Below are 23,027 nucleotides of genomic sequence, written 5' to 3'. Positions count from 1 at the left end.
AAGAGCACGTAGCCCAAACTAAAGTTAAAGACAAAAGCCGATTGCCTACTATTTTTCTATTATTATTATTATTTGAGACCCCACCACTCTTTTGATTTATGTTCATTTAACTATTATAAAATTTTAATATATTTTTTATATTATTTTTTTTAAATTTATATTAATTAATCATTTTTACATTAATATTGTTAAATAATTTAAACAAAATAATATTTTTATCCTTAAATAAATTAAAAGATTATTTTATTTTATAAAAGCTTTAAAAAATAAAAAATTATAATTATAAAAATACCCTTAAATTTAATAAAAAATAAATCTCAAATAGAGGTGCTCAACTTATTTTTATTAAATTTAGATCTTATAAAGTTTTAATAATTATTTTTATTAAAAATTATAATTTTGTAATATTTTACTAAAAATAACTTAATGTATTTATTAAAAAATTATAATTTTGTAAAATTTTATTAAAATAACTAAATTTATTTATTAAAAAATAAATCCCAAAATTTTAATAATTTAGGGGATTTGCATTAAATCCCAAAATTTTGTAATTATTTTTATAATTATAATTTTTTATTAAAAAATAAAAATTCTAATTTTAGAATTTATTTTTTATTAAATTTAGAGGTATTTTTATAATTATAATTTTTTATTTTCAAAGTTTTTATAAAATAAAAATGATCTTTTAATTTATTTAGCGGTAAAATTGTTATTTCGTTTAAATTATTTAATGGTGTTAGTACAAAAATAGGTAATTAATACAAATTTAAAAAGAAAGGTGGTACAAAGAACATATTAGAATTTTATGATGATTGGATGAATATAAGACAAAAGAGAGGTGGTTCAATGATAATTTTCCTTAATTTTTTGGGGGGTTGAAATGCTTTTCATCTGGTATTTTTTACTTTAAATAATTCAACGGCTGAGATTCGGTTCCTAATAGCTAGTTTCAATTGGAGATGGAGCAGAGCATGCATTCGAATATGTTCTTGGAACTCTATAGAGAGAGAAAAAAAAGAGAGAGATAAAGGAGGGGAGGAAAAAAAATTGGGTAAAAGTAGTGGGGGTTTAGATATATTTTAATGTTATTCGAGGAACGTCACTCCACTCAAATTGAAAAAGAAAATTAAACTTCACAGTTGGTTGACCTCATAATTGTGAGATATGAGTTCTATCTATTAAGCTCACCCTAGTGGCTTTAATGTTATTGATTTAATATTAGTAAAGATGGAAATATGGACGGTTTTATAATACTTAACTTAAGGCGTCTCAATAAAGTTTTAATAATAAATATTATTGGCCTTAGTATTCTCATAACAAGGAAAAATAATGACAAGAGATAGAAATAAGCTTTTACGTCAGAGTTCGCATCAAAATTCCAGATCCAAGATAAAAATTAATAATCTAGTTTAAGATGCGTTAACATTTAACATGCCATTTAATTCAATATTATCTAGGTTCATTGAAAAAAAATATTTTTTTTTTTGTTTTGACCACGAGGTATCTTGGGGAGGGCCCCAACTGTGGGAGGCACTTTTAAGTCCGTACCACAACTCAGACTAGAAGTCCCCACTCGAACCGAGAGGCACAGGTTCTCCCAACAAAGTCGACTTCCCTGCGACTCGAACTGGGGAACAAACCCAATCAAGCCACTTAAGGGGACTACATTGCCAGTGGAGCCAACACTTTATTGGTTTGAAAAATATATATATATAATGATCATTACATATAATTTTATCTTTTACTATTTAATACATTTCCAAGATGAATACTTGCATTTTGGCAATTATTTATACAGTGAAGATGTATGCTATAGGACAATGAGTTGAAAAAATAAAATCAAAATATAGTGGAAGAATTGGTGCATGGTGGAGATTATTGCATGATCGCCAGAAGACTTACTGGTGAGTTTCAAATGCGTACAAAAATCCGTGATATATAACCAGAACAGTACTTTTGTTTTTCTCAAGTCCAAGCTCCTCATTGATGGTCGTCAAAACGAAAAATTTTTGGTCCTTACTCTGTTTTGATAACAAAACAGATACCCCACTTGGTGATGATCATGTTTCTCCTGTGTGGACGTTTATTGATTTTCCTCTCTATCAAGTGGTATGTTTGATTGCATCATTGCCATGGCAATTTTTTTGGTTTTGCTTTAGATTCTGGTGCAGTCGTATTAGCTAACCTTTCTCTCAGGGAATTCAGGGAACTGCCTCAGTCATCTAATCAGCCTTGACACTGCTTGCCATTTTCTTTGTCTTAGCACAAACTTTGTTGGCTTTGGTTATGACACCAAATCCAATGACTACAAAGTTGCCTGATTTGATTCAACCGAAAGGGCTGAGTCCTGGAGAGAACTGATTGGCATAAGCCTTCGTGAAGCTAAAGAACGGTTTTCATTTACAATTTTGAATGTTTATACTTTAGTGGAGCTTGTTACTGGATTGCATGGACACGGGGTGATCATCCTCACATTTGTCAACAGTTTATCCTTTAATTTGATATGATTGATCAGGTCTTTCCAAAGACACCATTGCTTTTAATCCCACGCGAGAATCCAGAAATGTTATGGTGTTGAACGAATCTCTACTCAGTTCATAATTTCTGTGCAATATGGGTAGTGGATGAATCTGGTATCAATGGATCGTGGAAAAAATTAATGACTGTTTTGGGAAAAGCAATGAGCTTATGATGGAAGCCAGTCAGCCACCAGTCAAGAAATTAAAATTCTTAGAAAAATTTCTGCCGTAGTTTCAGTTAGAGAAGGTAACAAGCTTGGTCTAAGAGATTATGACTGATCTGTTACAAGTATATTTCTTATCATCTAATAAAAAGAAAATCGTAATTTTCTCAGTCTATTCCTCGTATTGATTGAAGCGTCTGTAGCTTTCTGTAGTATAAGTTTCTGTGACACTATTGGTAAGAGTTACAGCCTGTTTCATACACGATAGCTCTCTGGTGAGAATACAGATACCACAGTCATCAAAGTAATGCGTACATGATAGATATGCACATTTTATTTACGTTGGCTAAAGAGAAAGGCACCAAACATTAAGGTACCCAAGAAGATTTTAATAAGTTGACAAAACTACAATTATTTAGATACTTCACAGGGTCAATTTTCAAGAGATATACAGTCTGAAACTATAGTAAGGGAAGACTTTACTTTCCTGGGTTTTAAAGCTCCTATCCTATGTCGAGCTTATTTCCTCCTCTGACTGAATCTAGACTGCTCATGTAAATTACAACAAAAAACTAATTTATGAGATGCTTGTGAACTTGGAAGTTCTTTAATTTCTTGGGTTCCAAAGTCGTAGCAGCACAGCTTTCCAACCCTGTCCGCCATGATAACCACCTCATTTTTCCAGAATGCTAGAGGCCATTGAAATCTTTGACTACATTCTACTGTTACTAGTTTTTTCCGCATTCCATCGACACCAAATTCATCCATGACCCATATCTCAAAGGAAACATGAATTGGATGGGGCTTATGACAAACAAAGGCAAGAGAGCTTTTGATATTCTTCACCAGCGTTAAAGGTAGAATCTGGCACAGGTAACCTTCTGAAGACCTCATCACTCATGTCAAAATTTTTAAGATGGAGATTGATTTTGATTTCTAAAATTCTGCTTTCATTGCTTCTTAATTTTAATAATTAATATTATAAAATTAAAACAACAAAAGATACCATATAAAAAACCAAACTAAATCTGAAATTTTGATTAGGCTCGATTCGATTTAGTTAAAAAAAAAAAAAAAAACCAAACCAAACCAAATGTTCAATCTTAAAGAAAACTTAAAAGAACACGATATCTTATTAAAATAGCTTTTGATGATCAACTTATTAGATCATTTTTTCATTATCAATGTAAATAAAATTTGAAAGTCTTTGTCTGATATATTTATATTTTTGCTAATCATATTCTCTAATTCAGAACAACTCAATTCTAAAGTAAAGTTTTTAAAATTTGGTTGGTATGATTATAGTTGTTTTATCCAAAATCGCGTTTAAATAATCCAAAAAAAAATTATATACCAATTTACCATCTTAAAAAGTTGATTATTTTTTTATATTCACCCACATACTTTGATATATATATATATATATATATCTTTGCTTAAGAAATTTAACGGATTTTGTTTGATTTATGTTTTACCAATCCCATTATTTGGGGAGCTAGTTGTCTCGACCGGTTAAATGTGTCTTTGTTTATTCATACAATGCTCTTTTTATAACAACAGAGACATGAAAATCTCTTTTGTCAGTGTATAATAAGCTCTTATGTCGGAGCTTATTTGATCCTCCACGTATTGAAAGTACATACGCTGCTCACACGTAAGATTCAGCTGAAAATTGTATGTGATTTGTCCCAACCAAAAATTGGAATGTCTCTAAGCTTCTGGGAGCTAATAGAGTTGCAGAAATCACAAAGTTTTCATCAGAAAATATTTCATTAACACTTGCTGAACATGATCACTCGGAACATTGAAAGTACACAAGAAGAACAATAGATTGACAAAACTACGATTATTCCTCCATTAGATACTTCTCTGAGACGGCTTTAAAGAGATAAAAGACAAGAGTTTTAATTGCTTTGCCGAGTTATAAACTCCTAGTACCCCGTCAATTGCCCACCTCTTGTTTGTTTTTTATCATACTCATCCTAAGTCCTAACCCATTATGTTCTTTAAGATCATCAACACACCTCATTTTGTTTTGTTAGTGACTTCAGATAAATAGAAACGGCTTTCTAATCCAGGTCGGACCACGCTATATTACGGGTGCCTTACCTAATAATTTAGGTACGATGATTAGAAAATTTAATTATTTGACGGTGTCTAGACTGTGAGTACGAAATCCTTTAAATTAATAGCCTTCTAATCCCCTGAAAATAAAATAACTTTCTAAGCAAACTACATTTTTATATATTGGATAGCAATATTATCAGAGATATGTGCCGAGGATCTAAGGGCACATTTGTTTATCTTAAAAATAACAAATCATAAAATAATAATATCAATCATATATAGACTATCATATCATTTATTTATTAACATTTTTAAAGGTCATATAAACCTTAATTAAATAATATATATAATAACAAAGCTAAATCAATAGTTCAACAAACATATGACGAAGATGAAATATAAGAGCTGTCACATAATTAAGTTCTTCAACACGAATAAAAGTAAAAGTAAGACACACAACAAACAAATTAACTAGAAACTGAAATCACTGTCGTAATCTGAATCGACATCATTAGTGGGTTCATAGTTACCAAATGATGATGGTCCTGCCTCCGAATAATATCTGCTGGAACCCTCTCGGCCGCGCCTCCAATGTTGCTCCTCTCTGTAAGATCTCATGCTCTCACGAATGGCAGCCTCAATTTCGTCATCAGCATACCTGGCAACTTTTCTCTTTTCCATCTCAAACGTTTGAAGGCTCTCCTTGACAGCTTTCTCCATCATAGCTCTCTCTTCCGCCTCTAAGTCGGCCGTAGCCGCGGAAGCAGCCCTCTTTTTGTTGTTGTAATCTACTGATATCGGTGATGGTGGTGGTGGCGGCGGCGGTGGTGGTGATGGTGTAACATTCATCAATCTGCTTTGCAACGCTTCTCTTAATCTTCTTTCCTTCTCTTCTCTCTTAAGAGAATGCTGAACGAGTTCTTCAATCATTTCTTGTTTTAACTCTTGAGGGCAAGAGTCCGTACAAGTTTTCACGTCCGCTCCCATCTGAGCAATGTGTTCTTTGAAGCGTGTGATCCCATGCATTTCATGCCCACAAAAGTTGCATCGCAAGTGATTTTTCTTCTTGTCAATTATTGTGCAGTATTGCCAAGCCATGTCTAGTGAATTCCTCCCCATTATGATTAGTACTAGTGATCAACTTTCTGAGTAGCAAATTAATTTATCCTACAAAGACATAGACTGCAGTCTCAAAAACCCATCCTAAATGCATTTAGTATGAAATGTCAATCAACTGTTGAAGTGTAAAGAATAACACAGTACGTAGGTGAACCAGCAAAAATAAAGAACTAGCTATTATTTCCCTCTTGTTCATATGCATTATTAAACTACTAAAATCTAAAATCAAGGGTAAGAAATTTACCAATTAAGAAAAAAAAAATATGCTAAAACTTAAACACTTAAAAAGAAGAAAATAGCAAAACTTTCTGAGTGTGAAAAGAAGAATTTATGTAATATAGATTTTGTTATCTTGGGTTTTATATAATTCATTGACCACTAAAATTTAGTACTTATAAATATGTATGAATCTTTTTTTTCCCCTCTTTATGGTGATAACCCTCATTCCCGTATCCATTCGGACCATCAACCTACCCTGGCCAAACCCTAAATTGGGGGTGTCAGTCGGGCGCCTCAACTCCAAGATTCATGAGACAACAAATGGTGGAATTTTAAGCTCACTAGAAGGATCGAACCTTAATGGATCTAGATCTATATTGATTTCAGAATTCATCTAAAACTTACCTAAAATCTTTCGAATAATCCATATTCAATACTGGTGGAAGAAATGATTTTTTCCCAGTCTAATTGGTAAAATATAATCTATTTGACTACCAAATTTGCATATATCCAAATCTCTATCATGGATTAAATTAAAAATTCAATTACCATAAATTAATGATAATTTATCTTAGGGTATTAATTAACCTAAAATAAGATCTTAGGCTACAAGATATATAAGATATCAAAACCTAATTATAATTTCAAGCAAAAATAAACTATTTCATTGACAGGGAAAGACAAAAGGGGAACATGGAACATACTCTAATTAAACCAATTAAAATATCAAAATAATATGAAAATAATAATGAGTTGAATATTACAGAATACCTTTGATAGAACCTAAAAAGAACTCGATATCTTGTTGAAATAACTTTCACATATTAGTTTCATTCTTCTCTCAGACTCTTCAGTCAATTCCTTAGTTCGCACTTTCAATTGCTATGTTAAAATTTGAAAGACTTCATCGGATATTAATGTGTCTCACCAATAAGAACAACTCAGTTGTAAAAGAGTTTTAAAAATTTGTTGTGGGTATGATTATAGCTGTTTTATCTGAAAACGATGTGCGAGTGATCCAAACAAGTCTAATGTTATATTACTATTTAAAACTTGATTATATTTCACATCTAGGTGCATTCCTTATATATATCATTTCTTGTGGAATTTATTGAATCTTTTGTGATTTATGTTTTATCAATCATGTGGTTTACAAGAGCTAGTTGTCTTAACTTGTATGATTTCTTGTGTTGATACAAGAAGTTTAATGTTTGAATTTCTCTTACACAGGTGAATTGACATCATTGAATACAATTTAACTTTTAATATTTACGATTAGATTGTGATGAGACTAAATGTTACTCCAGTACGAACAATTCTACACGTGACATTGATGAATTTAAAGTAATAATCCCATAATTAAAAAAATAAAATAAAAGAGATGATTTTATTGAATGACAAAATTGAAAAATTATAATCTCACTTTACAAAGGCAAATAAACACAAATACTAATTAAAATAAAATAACAAACTCAACTTTGAGTACGAAAATTAAATAAGAAAATCCAACTAAAATAAACTCAATAACTATTAGTAAGACTCCTAAACTTAAACTACACCAATACAACAAAAAAATTTTAGCCAAACATTAGAATAATAAAATTCATCATTCTAAGTGATGTGATATCTATAAAGGAAAAATTAAATACACTGCGTCATGCTTATCCATACGTATGTGGGACCCGTTCTTAATTCTTAGAATGGAAGTTTTAACTTTCCAATTCGGCTATGGACTGATACAAAACCGTGCGTTTAAGTTTTAGGATTCTATCTTATCTTAACCACCCGCACGCGAAACATTTGTAAGAACTAGAAAAAAAAAAAAATGCTTATTTTCGGGCTTTCTAGACATGGATTATCATGTGCCAAGCTGGCCTGCGAACTCACGAGGGCCTTTGATTTCGGGGTACACCCAGGACGACTGCTAAACTCAATCACTAGCTCTACGCAAAAACACATCACTCAGTTGAGAGTACACCCCTTTAATATCCTCGTAATACCCTTAGTTTAACTGTTAAAATAGAAATTCATATATCATTAAAATTGATCATCTTTCCAAAAAAATTTACTGAAAAAAATGTTTCATTTTAAATTATCCTAAAATATAAATTTATCTTCTTTTTTTTTAAATTTTATAATTTTGATCTTCATACCTCTAAACTCCTATAATAAGTATAACTTATGAAATGGATTGAGTGTAGAATATTTGTTAAAAGAATAATTTATTTAAATATTCAATTAAATTTTCATTTGAATTAATTTATGTTAGGTTATTTAAATAATTTCAATCGAAGAAAAAAAGATTTTACAAGGAATTTGAAGAGTTATCAAAAGGCCGACTCCTCAGTCAAATACCCTGCATCAAAAAACAACTTGAACCCGAAAGCCTAATTAAAGCGGGTCCCTCGGGTTACCCGGCCCATCATCCGCTTTACCTGTCCCTGCTCCTGCGGGAAGGAACTCCAATGGCGGCCAAGCAAGCGTATAAATGGTCCACAAATTTAAAAGGAAACAAAGATCACTGATAAACGACGGGTAGGTGCGAACGAAACAAAATGGAAGACGAGGCAGAGATATATGATGGAATTAGGGCCCAATTTCCTCTCACATTCGGGAAACAGGCAAAATCCCAAACGCCCCTTGAGAAAATCCACAACGCCACTCGCCGATCCGACCCCTTAACTACAACAACCGCCGCTACCGATAATGAGAAAAACAACCTGCCGTCTATCTCTTCCTCCTCCAAGGAATGGCTGGGCACGCTTCGAAACCCTAAGTCTTCGGACGCTGCACCAATTGGACCGCCACCTCCGCCTCCCCGGCAGCAGGAACTGGAAGCCGATGACGATGACGTGGTAATTGGGCCTCCTCGGCCTCCGCAGCAGCAAGAGGACGATGCTGACAGCGTAATGATTGGGCCTCCTCGGCCGCCGGCAGAGTCAGGAGATGATGATGATGATGATGTTGATGAAGAGGAGGGAGAGGAGAATCGGCATCAAATTCCGATGAGCAATGAGATTGTACTCAAAGGGCATACTAAGGTAATATTTTTATTGAGCAGAATCTATTGCCTGCTCTTAAGTGGGTGGATTAGGGTTAGCTTTTCAAAGGTTTTGGTTTATGCTGAGAACGACATTATGGGTGTTGCTTGTCAGATTGTTTCAGCTCTTGCAGTTGATCACTCTGGTTCTAGAGTTCTTTCTGGAAGTTATGACTATACGGTACGCATGTATGACTTTCAAGGAATGAATTCCCGTCTACAATCTTTTAGGCAGCTTGAGCCATCTGAGGGTCATCAAGTTCGTAACTTGAGCTGGAGTCCAACATCTGACCGTTTTCTCTGTGTGACTGGTTCTGCTCAAGCTAAGGTACTTGTGCATGCTAGCTTTTTGTTGTTATTTGCTTATTGTTTATGGCACCTCTCTCATGTATAACTTTGTATTTCAGATATATGACCGAGATGGACTTACTCTAGGAGAGTTTGTGAAGGGTGATATGTATATACGTGATCTGAAAAACACAAAGGGCCACATTTGTGGATTGACTTGTGGAGAGTGGCACCCTAAAACTAAAGAGACAATTTTGACATCATCAGAGGATGGATCACTTCGCATTTGGGATGTAAATGAATTCAAAAGTCAGAAGCAGGTTTGTTTATTTTATACTTTGTAACTTTGGTTAAGATATGCCAGGTGGATATATGCCAAGCATTCTTAACTCTTATGAAGTGAGTTGAAAGGAATTAAATGGCTGTCAACTGATGATGTGACTTTCTCTGGATTGGATAGGTTATCAAACCAAAGCTTGCAAGGCCTGGAAGGGTTGCAGTTACCACATGTGCTTGGGATTGTGACGGGAAATGCATTGCAGGTGGTATAGGAGATGGTTCTATACAGGTATTTGCTTGTGATGCCTGATATCTCTTTTGTGTTTGTATACTGTAAGCTAGGCTAGACCCTAGGCTTTCCCAAATTGATGTTTCTATCAAAATTCTCTTTACTTTATGCTTTCTTTGACTTCCTGAACTTTGCATCAGTTCTTTTCACGTGCCTTGTATTTTCACTCTTGCAGGTGTGGAACCTTAAGCCTGGATGGGGGAGCAGGCCAGATATTCATGTTGAAAAAGGTCATTCTGATGATATTACTGCACTTAAGTTTTCTAGTGATGGGCGAATTCTGCTCTCAAGGAGCTTTGATGGTTCGTTGAAGGTAGCAATTGATGTCTCCACAACATATTGCTGTTTACTTCCTTCAATGTACATGTGTGCATGCTCGAAATCTCAATATGTTGTCACTATTCTTACATATTCTTGAAATGTGTATCAGGTTTGGGATTTGCGCAAAATGAAAGAGCCTCTTAAGGTGTTTGAGGATCTCCCCAATAACTATGCCCAAACAAATGTAGCATTTAGTCCTGATGAACAACTTTTCTTGACTGGAACATCTGTGGAAAGAGAGAGCACAACAGGAGGTCTTCTATGCTTTTATGATAGGGAGAAACTGGAACTTGTTTCCAGAGTTGGAATATCACCGGCTTGTAGTGTGGTGCAATGTGCTTGGCACCCAAAGCTAAATCAGGTAATCTACACTTTTGCTGCCTTCCCCAAAAAAGGTTTGAGCTATTGTGTGTGATGAATCCTTTATGGCTTCATTTCGAAGCAAAACACAATCATGCATATGGAGATACACTCATCTGTTGCTCTTTTTTCTTTTTTTCCCCTTAATTTCCTTTTTTTGAAGATCTTTGCAACAGCTGGAGATAAAAGTCAGGGAGGAACTCACATATTATATGATCCAAGACTGAGTGAGAGAGGAGCTCTTGTGTGTGTTGCACGAGCACCGAGGAAAAAATCTGTTGATGATTTTGAGGTGGCTCCGGTTATTCACAATCCACATGCATTACCCTTGTTCAGAGATCAGCCAAGTCGCAAGCGTCAGCGAGAGAAATTATTGAAGGATCCAATTAAGTCCCACAAGCCTGAAGTTCCTGTTACAGGACCTGGCCATGGTGGGAGAGTTGGTGCGAGTAAGGGAAGCTTACTGACCCAGTACCTTCTCAAGGTAATCTTCAGCGCCCTTTTTTCTTTTCTGGTCCTTTCTCTCAACTCTTTTATGTTATACAGGTGAAGCTAGTGGAAATTAGCTAATATCTTGAGTTTCCTTGCAGCAAGGGGGTATGATCAAGGAGACGTGGATGGAAGAAGATCCTAGAGAAGCTATATTGAAGTATGCTGATGTTGCAGCAAAGGATCCTAAATATATTGCTCCAGCATATGCACAAACCCAACCTGCACCGGTGTTTCAAGAGTCTGATTCTGAGGATGAAGAGAAATGATTGGATAATGTTCTGCTATTCTTTCACTCTTTTCGGTTGCCAAGTTTCCATTGCTACTTCTTGATGGGATTACGATACGTGAATGAATCATATTCTCTTCATTTCTCTTTTTTTTGCGGCCGAGTTTGAATATTACCTACCTCACACAACACGTGTAATTTGGGCATCTGAGGAAGACCTTTAACCAAGCATGGGTATGTTAAAAGGTATTAGCAAGGACTTTGCATGCTTTTCCTTTTCCTTCGTGACTTAATGCATTTTGAATTTACTACTGAAGTTCTTGACAGCTTGACGGCTATGGTATAGTTTTGCATGTGATTCGCCATTTACGGACGGGACGTTTGCTGATGGGACATTTGCTGATTTAAAGTTCCGAAACAAGTTTAGTATGAACCTTGTAATACTGTATGTTCTGGAATCTTCCAATGTAAACTTTGTTATGTATCAACATCAAAGTCTGCCGCACCAACTGAATTTGTCATGATGTGGTGTCGAATTTTAAACCATTAGCTGGCTCTGTTGGTTAAATGGCAGGTTTTCACGTGAATGAGTGTCGTAGACTATTTCTTCATGACATTGTTGGAGTATGACATCATATAGATATGTTAGCGTGGTGCAAGACAGCATCAAATAACATGGTTCAGCCTTGTTTTCGACAAAATAAAGAGAACAGTTCAGCAAAAGGACAAGAGAAAGCAAGTTGAAGAACAGAACAAAATGAAGAGTTAATCACATTTAACTGAAATATATTTCCCTCTAAATAATTTATTGTCACTCTATAAATAATTTTATTGAACATTTACAAGAATTTGTTGCAAGACAGATCTCGGTTAAGCTTGACATCATATCCCTGAAAAAGAATGGGATTGATGATCACTTTGTGGTGGGCAGTAGTACAACAGACATAAATGGCGTGAGGCATTTGTAACCAATACTATAACATTGTGTTACAGAAAAATAAAGCTTAACAGCACTCCTGGTATGTTTCTGAAACTATTGTCATAGACAAAATACTGGCTGTCAGGTCATGAACAAGAGTAATAGAGGCCATTTCCCTACGAGCTTAATTGCTTTGATCATATCTGACCTGACTCATCAAATCTGTTAACTGGCTAAAGTTAGAAGTACCCATTCTCGAAGTTTGACAAACGAGAGTCTGATAGAACAGTGAACAGTTGTGTGTCTACAAATGGCTGCATAAACCAGAAAATGAATGCATGAGTTGATTCAAACTCTTCTTTAAAGACTGCAAGAGTATCACCAATGTAAAATAAAAATGACAATTAAATAGACTCAAATAGTCCGTGAACAAAATAAACAAGAGTTCCTCAATTGTATTACTACTGATGAATACTGCCTTATACTTATCCAAGCAGTTCTACAACCCAAGGCAGCGGAAACAAATGTAGCAGAACTTGTGTTTCTCTAAATGCTTGATGAATGCAGACTGCATGCCTAGCTCAATAATATTCTTTCACCAGGTTCAAACAATCAGATGAATACAAACAAGATTGGGAAAGCAAGTTAGAACATAGCTGAACATTAATACTCTTAATAACCTTCAAGTCCAACATTCTTGACAGATACAAACAATGTTTTTTTTTACATTCTAAGAATGGTAACAGCAACACCTGATTGTGCCTTAAAAGTACCAAAATAGTTGTGCTGTTGGGGAGAGACATTTCAAACAACATATAATGAAAGATTATAAACCATCTCAGACAGTAAAGCTTGGTAGTCCTACCAAGTTGAAGAAAACAATACCAAATCATAGTGGAAGACATCACTGAATCTGTCAGCTCCATTTTCCCTACACTGAGTGAATACATGACTCTTCCAGAGTATTTGACATGTCGCAAATATTTATAGTGTATCTCTAGATCAGATTATCTTCTATTTTATATTCTCTAGTCTATCTTTCTTTCAAGTGACATGGTTGAGCCTGCCCCAAGTGCCACTTTACTAAGGGTAAGCGGGACCAGTGCCAGGTGCATACGATCCTTGATCCATCTAATATATCCAAACTTCCATCTAATATATCCAAACTTCCTTTGTATGGACTAAATTGGAGAAGAATTATCTTTTAACTGAATTGTTCTATAGTGGGATGATCACCACTGGCTTAGATTCTGTCTAGCCTTCACATTGACTCAGATTTCTGTTCAATGGTTTATGGGGTATTTGCTAACAAAATGTGTCAGCTATCTGTTTGAGAATTTCCAGCTAACGAACTGTGTTCTTGAGAGCTCAGAAACATTGAATTAATTTAAGAATTGGAGAGAGGACCACCGAAGAAAAGCTATTAATGATGATCCAACATAATAAATTTGTGATCAATTTAATTCTGCTGATTAAATAATCATGAGTCATGAATTCCATGATTAGAAGTTCAGAACCCCTCTCTTGCAACTAAATTTAATACCAATATTCAACTAGTTGATAAACCAGAAAAAGCATATATCACACTTTCTTGAGTTATCCTTGACCCAATGCAAGACAGATGCCAAATAACCTTGTCATATGGATCAAGTCCAAACAGAGTATTAGAAAGGAAAAAACATGTCCACACAAATAGAAACAAAACAAGCAAATACAAAGGCAAATCAAATGGGAAGATTCATCCTACGAGGACCTCTAGGTAAACTTTGGCTTCCATACTATGTTAAGCAAACACTTGAGTTGAAGCTTAAGCTTAATCATGTGTAGTGATAACTTAACACACATTAATTATAGTAAAAGGGTCATAAGAGATCACCATTTATGTTGAATTAGTGCATAATAGCTACTCTTTTATGTATTTGCAATAGTGAAAGAGATTTTTTCAAGGCAAGGACAGATTAAAATGCAAAACTACCTTGACAAATGGTCTGTCCCGACTAGGAAAGGAATCAATAAAACTATCTTTAAGAAGTAAAGAAACCTGAAAAGCCAACCAGAAATTCATATGTTAAAAAGTTTGTGAATACCAAAAACCTTGAAGAAAGTAAAATTTTTATGGTAGATTGACTGACCCTGTCATTGTTTGATTGTACATTAGTTATTGTGTGAGAACTCAAATCTGAACAAAGAGACTCCATGTAGCTGCCCATGACATTCAAAAATTGGGCTGCAGCTTCAGCCTGGAAATGAATTAAGATGTTAGTTCCTGGCTAAAGAACAAACGGTGAGAGATACTCACAAAAGATGATAAAAGGTGAAAAGAAAGCACAAAAAAACGAATGTAACTCAGCAATTTGAGGGCCAAAGGCGACAAACACTCTAATGAAATTAAACCTATAAAAGTACTATTTGTTTTTTAACAGACCCAAAGATTCAGTCTACTTTATATCATGAGAACAATATCTTTTTATGCATGAGAAGCATTCCACTAAATTTTTATTATCAAAAATATTATTTAAACTGATGATAACTGATCCTGCCTGAAGACAAAAAGTTTCCAACTAACAAAAAGACACACGATCAAAATCATTAGGTATGCAATAGCAGCAATCTTTAAATACCTGCACTTCACTGCACCTATATACAGGATGTCTTCTAGCTATTGAACTTTCAAATGACAGCCGAGCATGTATTGGTCTAAGTTCAGATACAAGTTCTCTCTGCTGAGGAAGTGCTGGCAAGTGACATGATTTCACCTGGTCAAAAGCCAACAATAATAAGAACACAAAGCCTTCTTAACAATTCCATTGTAATTAAGATTTTCCATTAAAAAAAAAAACTTAGGATATTGTACAAAAACAGAAACAGTTGAAACTTTCCATAAAAATTTCTTAAGATTAACAATCTAGAAAAATATTTGGAACTCTCATACTTAGTTTTGATGGCTAGAATGAACATGTGTGATATTCTACCTTTTCAGGGACAGAGCGGATGCAACAATAGATTAGCATGTGCAAAATAAAGCAAAAGTTGAGGAACAATAGATTATATTTGCTGACTAAATAATAATATTTGTTATGATAATAATATCAATAGCAATAAAAATAATGAATGGGCATTTTTAAGTAGCGCAATTTATAGTCACCCCTTCTTGAGCAAAAAAAAAAATCAAAAAACCAAAGAATTGTTATTTGAAAATAAAAAATGAAAGAAGTTTACAACATGGGTAAAATTTCTAATTCCAAACTGTTAGGACATATCAACCATAGGTGTTAGATCTGATTTATAAAAAAAAAAAAAAAAAAAGTTAGCCGTTCGATTCAGTTTCCAGCATGTCCGGAAAAGATCCAGAAAATGAGAAAATGCTACACACCTGGTCCTTGAGAACATTAACTTGTACAAGATTAGATGTTTTTATCTTTAAATCAGCAGGTTTGGTTTGAATGCCAGCCTGTGAATGATAGAGACAAAAGTATTAATCAAAATAGTATCCCTATTATTTATTATAGCTTCAAATAAGGCCAAGAAATATCTAAAATAAACCATCTTAAATTCCTAAAGCATATAAATCTCCTTTCAGATGGACAGAATAGTAAGTTTGAACAATTTAACCAATATAAGCTCCAGGAAAAATTTCACATAAGGAATCTCAAAAGTACTTGATAATTAATCCAAGACACTTTTAACAACTGAACTAGCAGGTGAAATAAATGAGCAAAAGAGAAATTTTATTTTAGCAGTCTGTAAAAGTAATATGTGTTCTCAAACCAAATATAGAGTACAAGATTGATGTGTAACTCAAAGGTGCAAATATTTGAAAGGAATTTAATCAAGTTATAAAACTAGGATAGCTATGGCTCCGTAGTTCATCTTGAAAAATGTAATTGCTAAATGGTGTGAAGTGTCTTTAAAAGGGTTTACTCCATAAAAGGTAATAAATTTCAGTAGCATGCTACTTATGCCATAAACCTGCAATATTATAAACTATATGAAACTCACTATAAAGGGAACTGGCGCTTCAAGAAAATCAAGCATCTTCGCTGGAAGAATCTGTACAAGATGAGGGGATAGAAGAGAAAACCAATTATTCCAGATCTTATACATGTCAATGCGTTGCAGATAGCCTCTGTGCAAAAACTACATGAGAATATTGTTTTAAAGAAAGGAAAATAGTACAAAATCAACAATCATAGCTGCCTCTGTAACATGGTTTTGAACTAAGCACCAGCATTTCATCCATCCCATTAGAGGATATTTCAATTTTGCCCCAGATAATTAAATCGAGAAGTTTCAAATTTCAAGAAAATAGAAATCATGCATCAAATGTTTTGCAGTAAAAAAATACAAACCCTTCACAAAATAAAATTTTCTTTCAGTAAGATGGCCTCAGTAAAACAACCAGTAACCAGTAATTTTATGATTGCTTTATGCCATGACAGATTTTGAACAGGAGGACTTATTTTTAGGATGAGTTCTCAAGAGTTTAGGTTTAGCTCGAGATGTTATCTCACATCTCTGAAGGTTCAAAATGAAACGGGCAATGACTAAATGCTACTTACTGGAAGAAGCAAGCTCTGCCATTGAAATGGACGAATCATGGGAATCAGAGATAGGACAACAGCTGATAAAACACCCTGCAACATTAAAAATTTATGAGGGTGAAGAGCCAGTTGATAACAATCTCGTCATTTAGAAATTTTCAACAAATAGAAACTGTATTCCCAGAAAATTTATTTATCTATGGCTTAGCATACTTACTTTCAGTAACAGAAACTAACTCACCAGATTAGGACACACTACCACCACTTGTTTTTCCAGTAATACTCCTGCAACCAGTGCCAGAACCTGGAAATATAATTCATCAAGATCAATCTTTATATTGGAATGCATATGCGCATGCTAGGAGGAATGCTTTAAGTACTGGGGCAAATTTAATAACTCAGATGGTTGTTGTTATTATTATTATTATTTTTAATTTAACATCAAATTTGTCCAAAATCGAACACTACATTTTTTACGACATCAGGTATCCAATTCTGTATCCTTTACACATTTAAAATTGTTTCCATTTCACATATAATCACAGTATACATCGAAGTTCAGGAGCTTTTATTTTTCTCCCAAACAAATATAGCATAAGAGAAATAGCTTGCAACACACATGATCTCAGGAACTACTCCAACAGCAGAAAATATATTTAAAAAAAGAAAAAATAGTTTATATGACAAGCCAAAAAAATAGCAATTAGAAAGAGCATTACACTTTCAATTGACAGAACTCGACAGATGGTTGCAGTTGCCCATATTGACAGCGCAAGAGCTTCTTCAGCAGCAGCCAACTTTGCATTGACCTTTTTATGAATTTCAGTAATATTGAGTGCATATACATGACGAGGACATAGCTTCAGAAAAACTATGAACAAAGATATACCTCAGCAGCTTTGAATGAGTCCAAGGATTTTTCACAGATGCCCAGGGCACAAATTGGAGGTCGGTTGTACTCAATAGCCTGTAAATGCTTAAGTGGCAGGAAAACTATTCCACTTCCTGGTGCTGGAAGCGGCAGAGCATGATAGCCACAAACTATTTGCAACAAATCATTCTTATTTTCCTGCAGAGGAGGTATGAAAAAGAAAAAGAATTAATGGTCAAATGGTAATTATGATGCCACATATGCTAAATTGATGTGTAAATGTAGGAAATGACGATAAACTCACCCTAGCCCATTCCATTATCAAGTCATCCCCTAAATCTTTTTCATAATTCGAGAAAAACTCATCATCTTCCTCCTCCGATGCAATGCTTCTAGCTGGACTGCCAAAGATAAGAATATATTATTGAGATTGTCACGAAGAAGGAAGACATGCAGACAGATGCATTAGATGGTGAAGAAAATGAAAGTTATCTAGTTAACTTATGCCAATAAAGAGAAACCAGGAAAACTAGTAAACTAGAAAGCAGGAAAACTGATTTGAAGTGTGAATCCAGACCCGATCTCAAGGAACTAATCAATAACTAGCTGATCTCACAGAAGACAAAATCTGGACACAAATTAAAAATAAATTCTATTTATTTCAACCTAAGCCCGTAAGCCAATATTTTATGAAAGTTGATAATAAGATAATTAGAAATCTACCACCTGAATAGGGATTCAGAACTTGCAAGACGCTCTAATGTGCGGGTCTTAGATCCAGAAAATGTGCCAACATCTGGGGAAGCATGGCCATTCTCATAGGTAGCACACATTCTTTCCAAATTATCAGAACGATTTTCTGAGGCCTCAGAAGCAAAATCATCAAAATACAGCAAATTCTTCCTATCATCTTTATCTATTTCCCGTAATTGACTAGTATCTGAACCCTCACTAGCAGTCACACTTTCAGGAGTCCGAGGTTCTGATATCTTTATCGATGAAGATGTGACCTCATCATCCGAAATAATTCCAGCAGCGGCCGCAGTTAGAGCCACAACACTGTCAACGGGTATTGCAGAGGCTGTCCAATCATTATAATCTTCCCTTTCAGGTGAGTCACTGTCATTTATTGGATCATTTAGTTTGGGTGTTGAAGGAACGATATCGGTGAGTGACATCTCAGCAACAAACTCTGTTATCCGGTTCAGGCGCTCCTGTGCTATTATACTACATCAAAGTATGAACTGTGTCAGATCTGTTACGAAGAAAATGTGTGTGTGTACAAGTCTCTCTCTTATTCAGAAATCAAGGACAAATAATCCTCACAACAGAATGAAAGAAATATCAACCTGTTCAACATCTCAAAGTGTAACTCAAAGAAAGGAACTCTGGTTAGCAAACAATAGCAGCGAGGGGCAGAAACCAAAAAGCGGCTACATCTTCCAGATGATTGAGAACGTGATGGTGAGGTACCTAGAATACCAGGTGGCCTCTGAACAATTTCTGATACATGTAAGCAAACTCCATAAAGTGTAGCATTGTCTGCAACCTGATCAAGGGAACAGAAAACTTTTCAGTATCCACCGAATCATGTTTATGACAAAAACCATTAGTCAACAGGAAGTGAAAAGTTACACAACCAAGTCACAGTAAGCAAAGCAGCCAGCAGTCCAAGAAGTCCTTTCTCAATACAAAAAATTGGAATATATGAACTTCATGAAAAAGTAAACTGTAAAAGGAAGTAACTTGTTTCCAGAATCAATTAGATACATATAGCAGCTTGCATATCAGTGTAAGAAGATGAAGAGTCTGAGGGGGAAAGCACATAAAAAACAAAGAGAATCTCAGAAGACAGCACTCCTAGAGTCAGAGAAGGAGAAAAAAAAATGGACAACGCACATCACTATTGTACAAGCTAGGTACCACCACAACCATCTAACACATGAGCAAGAATTTCGCCTAATGAACCCAAGAAACACTACACTATACTTAACCTGAAGACAAAGACCAAAAGTAATCTAAGACAGTGGAAAAGTTACGGCAAAACTCATCAGTAATTATTGAAAGTTACTGTTGATGACAAGAAGTAAATCAAAAAGTGATTTTGCTTACAAAAGCATCCAAACTCAAAATTCATTTCTAAGTCAATATTGCCAAAAATAAGATTCCCAATAGAACGACTAGAGATGACCGGGGTAGCACTTTGTGGAAGCAATAAAATAACCAATGTAAACAAACATGATAAAGAAGATACATGGATAAAATATACCTTGAGTGAAAAGATAAATGATGAATCATCTCTGCCTAGATGCTCCTGTTAAGAGCGTCAAAGAGAACAAGTTTACAGTAAGTAATGGATAACAAAAAGCATATCAAAGTGCAAAAATCTACTGCAAGATGACCTGTGAAAAGTAATAGAAATTCCATATATACAATAGAATACATAATCATGTTAAGTGCGTAAATGTTGTTTACTAAAGAAGATAATTAGCAACAGTTAGACGCTGGAAATGTAGATTTTATTTGTCGTGGTAGGCAGTACAGAGACATTAGATTTGCAAACCTGTCCATAAACAAGTTCATTTAGATCACTCAGTGATGGGGTCCTCTCCACCAATCTTGCCTGTAGTATAAAATTCGTGAGTAAGACAATGGCTGATAAACATGTGCCAGTGCAGAATAGAATGAATTCCAATTGACAGAACGTCAGCCATCAATTTTCAGATTGAACCGCATCAGAAAATTATGAAGAAATGTGCACTATATAATGTAAAAGACAATACAGTTATTGATCAAATTTATATGTTAACATTCCAGTAAATTAAAACAAAAAAAAATTGTAAACTGCTCCACAGTAAATGAAAATTTTGGCAAGTAAACAAAGTATCAGAAAATATCAGAATCAAACCTTAACACCCCCAGGAAAACAGAAGGCAGTTAAATCCTTAGGGCGCACAGCTAACTTTTTGCCAGGAGGATATTTGAAAAGTATCTGTAGATATCAGAAAGAAGAAAAGAAAGATAATCAGCCCATATCTTAGTTAACATGACAATGGGTAACTGTTTATCAAGATCCTTAAAAGCATTCCAACAAAAAGGAAAGCATTCAAACAAAAAGGAAGACACATAAACCAAGTCATCAATGTTGGTAAAAAAGAACAAATATACTTCCACAGGTAGAAGTATCACAGAAATTCGCGCAGAGATTTCTTGGCATAAGATACAATTGCATTTTATTTCAATAAAAAAAACATAACCATAGATTGTGCAGTCAAATAATGAGAAAATAAAGTAAATTCCATTAAAGTGTATATCTTGAGTACACTTGCGGCAAAAACAGCAGTTATACAATATATTTTGGATCATATTATTAAAAGTAAAGAAGGTTTCCAGGAGAGCACTGATTTATTCATGCAATAAACCTGAGGTTCCAATGTCGGAAGTGAAGGACCCGGGTATTGTAGAACTCTAAGGTCTAACATCTCAGATTTTGCCATCTCTGACTCCCATTTCTTCCTTCTTGCAAAAGCATCCTCCACACATACAAGATTAGCTTCAGGATGAAGCCCCACGATAATAAAGTGCTCAAATAGTGAGGTGGGCTCCTTGTATTTTGTATGATCCTACAAAGAATATCTTGTAGTATTTATTATAGAATCAGAAAGATAAATGCGGTTCATAAAGTCCTCAACATTACAAAAGCTACAAAGATATAACTGAGAACAAAATTGCCAACTTGAAAACTAAAAAATATTTTATGGAAAAAGAGAAGAGAGAGTAAGTGAGTGAGTGAGAGTATATAGCATGGCAAACGACCAAGTTAACTAAACTACAAGAGCATATGAATCACAGTCCAAATTTTGTGTACTTAGTTACAGCTGGTTGTTTCCTCTGAAGCAGTAGCTGGAAGTGGTAGCTAAAATGAACCATCCAACTCATATCCTCATAGCAGGTGTTCTCTTCAAAAAGTACTTGTAGATGTGATACACACAAAAAGAATGTTTAAAAAGAAAAAGTATCCCTAACCTTGAAAAATAAAAAAACTAGTTTCAAGCTGCCCGAAAATAAAATTAAAAAATAATAATGAATGAAGGAAAGAAAATTTAGACACCATTATTTCGACTCATATAAAATTTTTCAGACGACTAATTGAATATAAATAACAAAGAAGCATATTAAGATAGAATACCGTAGATTTGGAGTGACGCTGATACCACAGGCGTTTTTGGTTTGCCAGGACCTCAGGATTGAAACTAGACTGGTAACCATTTTCCCGAGAGAAGCCACCCCACCGCCAAGCCCTTTGCATCTGACATTTAAATCTCTGGAAGCTATTAGTACGTGTATGTCCCGCAGTTAAAACCTCACTCTGACTGCGCCTATGCCGTGGCCCCATCAGATTGGAGCTTGAGTTACTGTGTGAGTACACACCTTGCAGAGCTTCTCCAGCCACTCTAACGGCCTCCTCCGATATTTGTTGTAAAACATGATAAGGCGATGAGGCCTTATCTTCTTCCTCTTTGGTATCCATTTTTAAACACTTAAACTCATCTTGTAAATGCTCATTTCATCAACCAAAAGCAAATCCTCCCCTAAATTTTTCGGGAAAAGCCCCCTAAACAAGCATAGCTTTCAAGCCATTTCACTTATTTTGACAGGTTCATCACAATACCTACCTAATAAATCTCATTAACTGCACCTCATTATAAGCAACAATCAGCATGAAACAACCATGGATTCCCTTTAAATAACGTTTATCCTTGATTCTAAGATGGCCCAAATCATAAATACGTTCAATATAATCAAAACAATTTTCACAAAAAGCTAACAACTTTAACCTGTTTTGAGCCTTATTGGTTCATAAACTGCACACCCTGAAGGCAAAACGCATTAAAAGCAATTCAGATATTGCCAACTTTTAAAAACAAGCATCATATTGCACATAATAAAAGACTCCAAATCAAGAATTTAAGTATGCAACGGCTCCATAGTCTTCAAAACGGGGAAAAAAATAATCAACATTTGTAACTGAAATTGAAACTGAGTTAATGCATTAGCAAATTAAAGGTGCAAGCTTTAACTTTTAAAGCAAGGCGATGATGATCAAAAGGAAAAAAAGAAAAAAAAAAGAAAGAGATTGTGCTCGCATACCTCTTTGTTGGATTAGGATTGTTGTGAGAGAGAGAGAGAGAGAGAGCAAACGAGTTGCTAAAAATAGAAGGAAGTTGAACAAGATACAGGAGGAGGTTACCCATGAGAGAAGGAGAGTTTGTGTTGAGTTTTTATACATGCTCTTACTATTCAAAAAATAAT

At 34.6% G+C, this 23,027-nt stretch overlaps 2 protein-coding genes across 13 annotated transcripts; one reads left to right on the top strand and one right to left on the bottom strand.

Annotated features, from left to right (window-relative positions):
- Window positions 1-8,456: 8,456 nt before the first annotated feature.
- LOC102609202 (uncharacterized) lies at window positions 8,457-11,970 on the top strand. 7 transcript variants are annotated; one of them, XR_008053593.1, is made up of 9 exons: window positions 8,457-9,129; window positions 9,244-9,456; window positions 9,536-9,736; window positions 9,877-9,984; window positions 10,160-10,297; window positions 10,415-10,666; window positions 10,829-11,149; window positions 11,256-11,617; window positions 11,730-11,970. XR_008053593.1 is itself a non-coding variant. In XM_006479362.4 (8 exons), exons 1-8 carry the CDS (start codon window positions 8,644-8,646, stop codon window positions 11,421-11,423), a joined length of 1,887 nt encoding a protein of 628 aa, XP_006479425.2. In that variant the 5' UTR covers window positions 8,457-8,643; the 3' UTR covers window positions 11,424-11,970. The 7 variants fall into 7 exon arrangements, 1 of the variants encoding a protein (XP_006479425.2); XR_001508376.3 differs by having other exon boundaries at window positions 11,711-11,970; XR_003065679.2 differs by having other exon boundaries at window positions 11,701-11,970.
- Window positions 11,971-12,123: 153 nt separating this feature from the next.
- LOC102608915 (uncharacterized) lies at window positions 12,124-23,027 on the bottom strand. Of its 6 annotated transcripts, XM_025099447.2 has the most exons (20): window positions 22,866-23,026; window positions 22,553-22,588; window positions 21,904-22,407; window positions 21,137-21,337; window positions 20,623-20,706; window positions 20,278-20,337; window positions 19,984-20,028; window positions 19,064-19,263; window positions 18,438-18,941; window positions 18,019-18,115; window positions 17,733-17,912; window positions 17,563-17,652; window positions 17,085-17,147; window positions 16,862-16,936; window positions 16,302-16,352; window positions 15,676-15,753; window positions 14,924-15,058; window positions 14,435-14,542; window positions 14,278-14,343; window positions 12,124-12,616 (listed from the first exon to the last, which is right to left on the bottom strand). In XM_025099447.2, exons 3-20 carry the CDS (start codon window positions 22,243-22,245, stop codon window positions 12,542-12,544), a joined length of 2,454 nt encoding a protein of 817 aa, XP_024955215.2. In that variant the 5' UTR covers window positions 22,246-22,407; window positions 22,553-22,588; window positions 22,866-23,026; the 3' UTR covers window positions 12,124-12,541. The 6 variants fall into 6 exon arrangements, with proteins under 6 accessions (XP_024955215.2, XP_052294735.1, XP_006479424.2 ...); XM_052438775.1 differs by having other exon boundaries at window positions 21,904-22,588; XM_006479361.4 differs by having other exon boundaries at window positions 18,441-18,941; window positions 21,904-22,588; window positions 22,866-23,025.

Source organism: Citrus sinensis, chromosome 3, assembly GCF_022201045.2.
Source record: "Citrus sinensis cultivar Valencia sweet orange chromosome 3, DVS_A1.0, whole genome shotgun sequence".
Lineage (NCBI taxonomy): Eukaryota > Viridiplantae > Streptophyta > Magnoliopsida > Sapindales > Rutaceae > Citrus > Citrus sinensis.
Note: the sequence above shows the minus strand (reverse complement) of the source record. Positions and strands in the feature narration are given on the sequence as shown.

Coding starts and splice junctions, on each gene's coding strand:
- LOC102609202 (XM_006479362.4), top strand. CDS start 8,644: ATGGAAGACGAGGCAGAGATATATGATGGAATTAGGGCCCAATTTCCT. Junction 10,298..10,414: donor GCTTTGATGGTTCGTTGAAG/GTAGCAATTGAT, acceptor AATGTGTATCAG/GTTTGGGATTTGCGCAAAAT. Junction 10,667..10,828: donor GGCACCCAAAGCTAAATCAG/GTAATCTACACT, acceptor CTTTTTTTGAAG/ATCTTTGCAACAGCTGGAGA.
- LOC102608915 (XM_052438775.1), bottom strand. CDS start 22,245: ATGGATACCAAAGAGGAAGAAGATAAGGCCTCATCGCCTTATCATGTT. Junction 20,029..20,277: donor ATGAACTTGTTTATGGACAG/GTTTGCAAATCT, acceptor CGCTCTTAACAG/GAGCATCTAGGCAGAGATGA. Junction 15,754..16,301: donor AAGCGCCAGTTCCCTTTATA/GTGAGTTTCATA, acceptor TATCATTCACAG/GCTGGCATTCAAACCAAACC.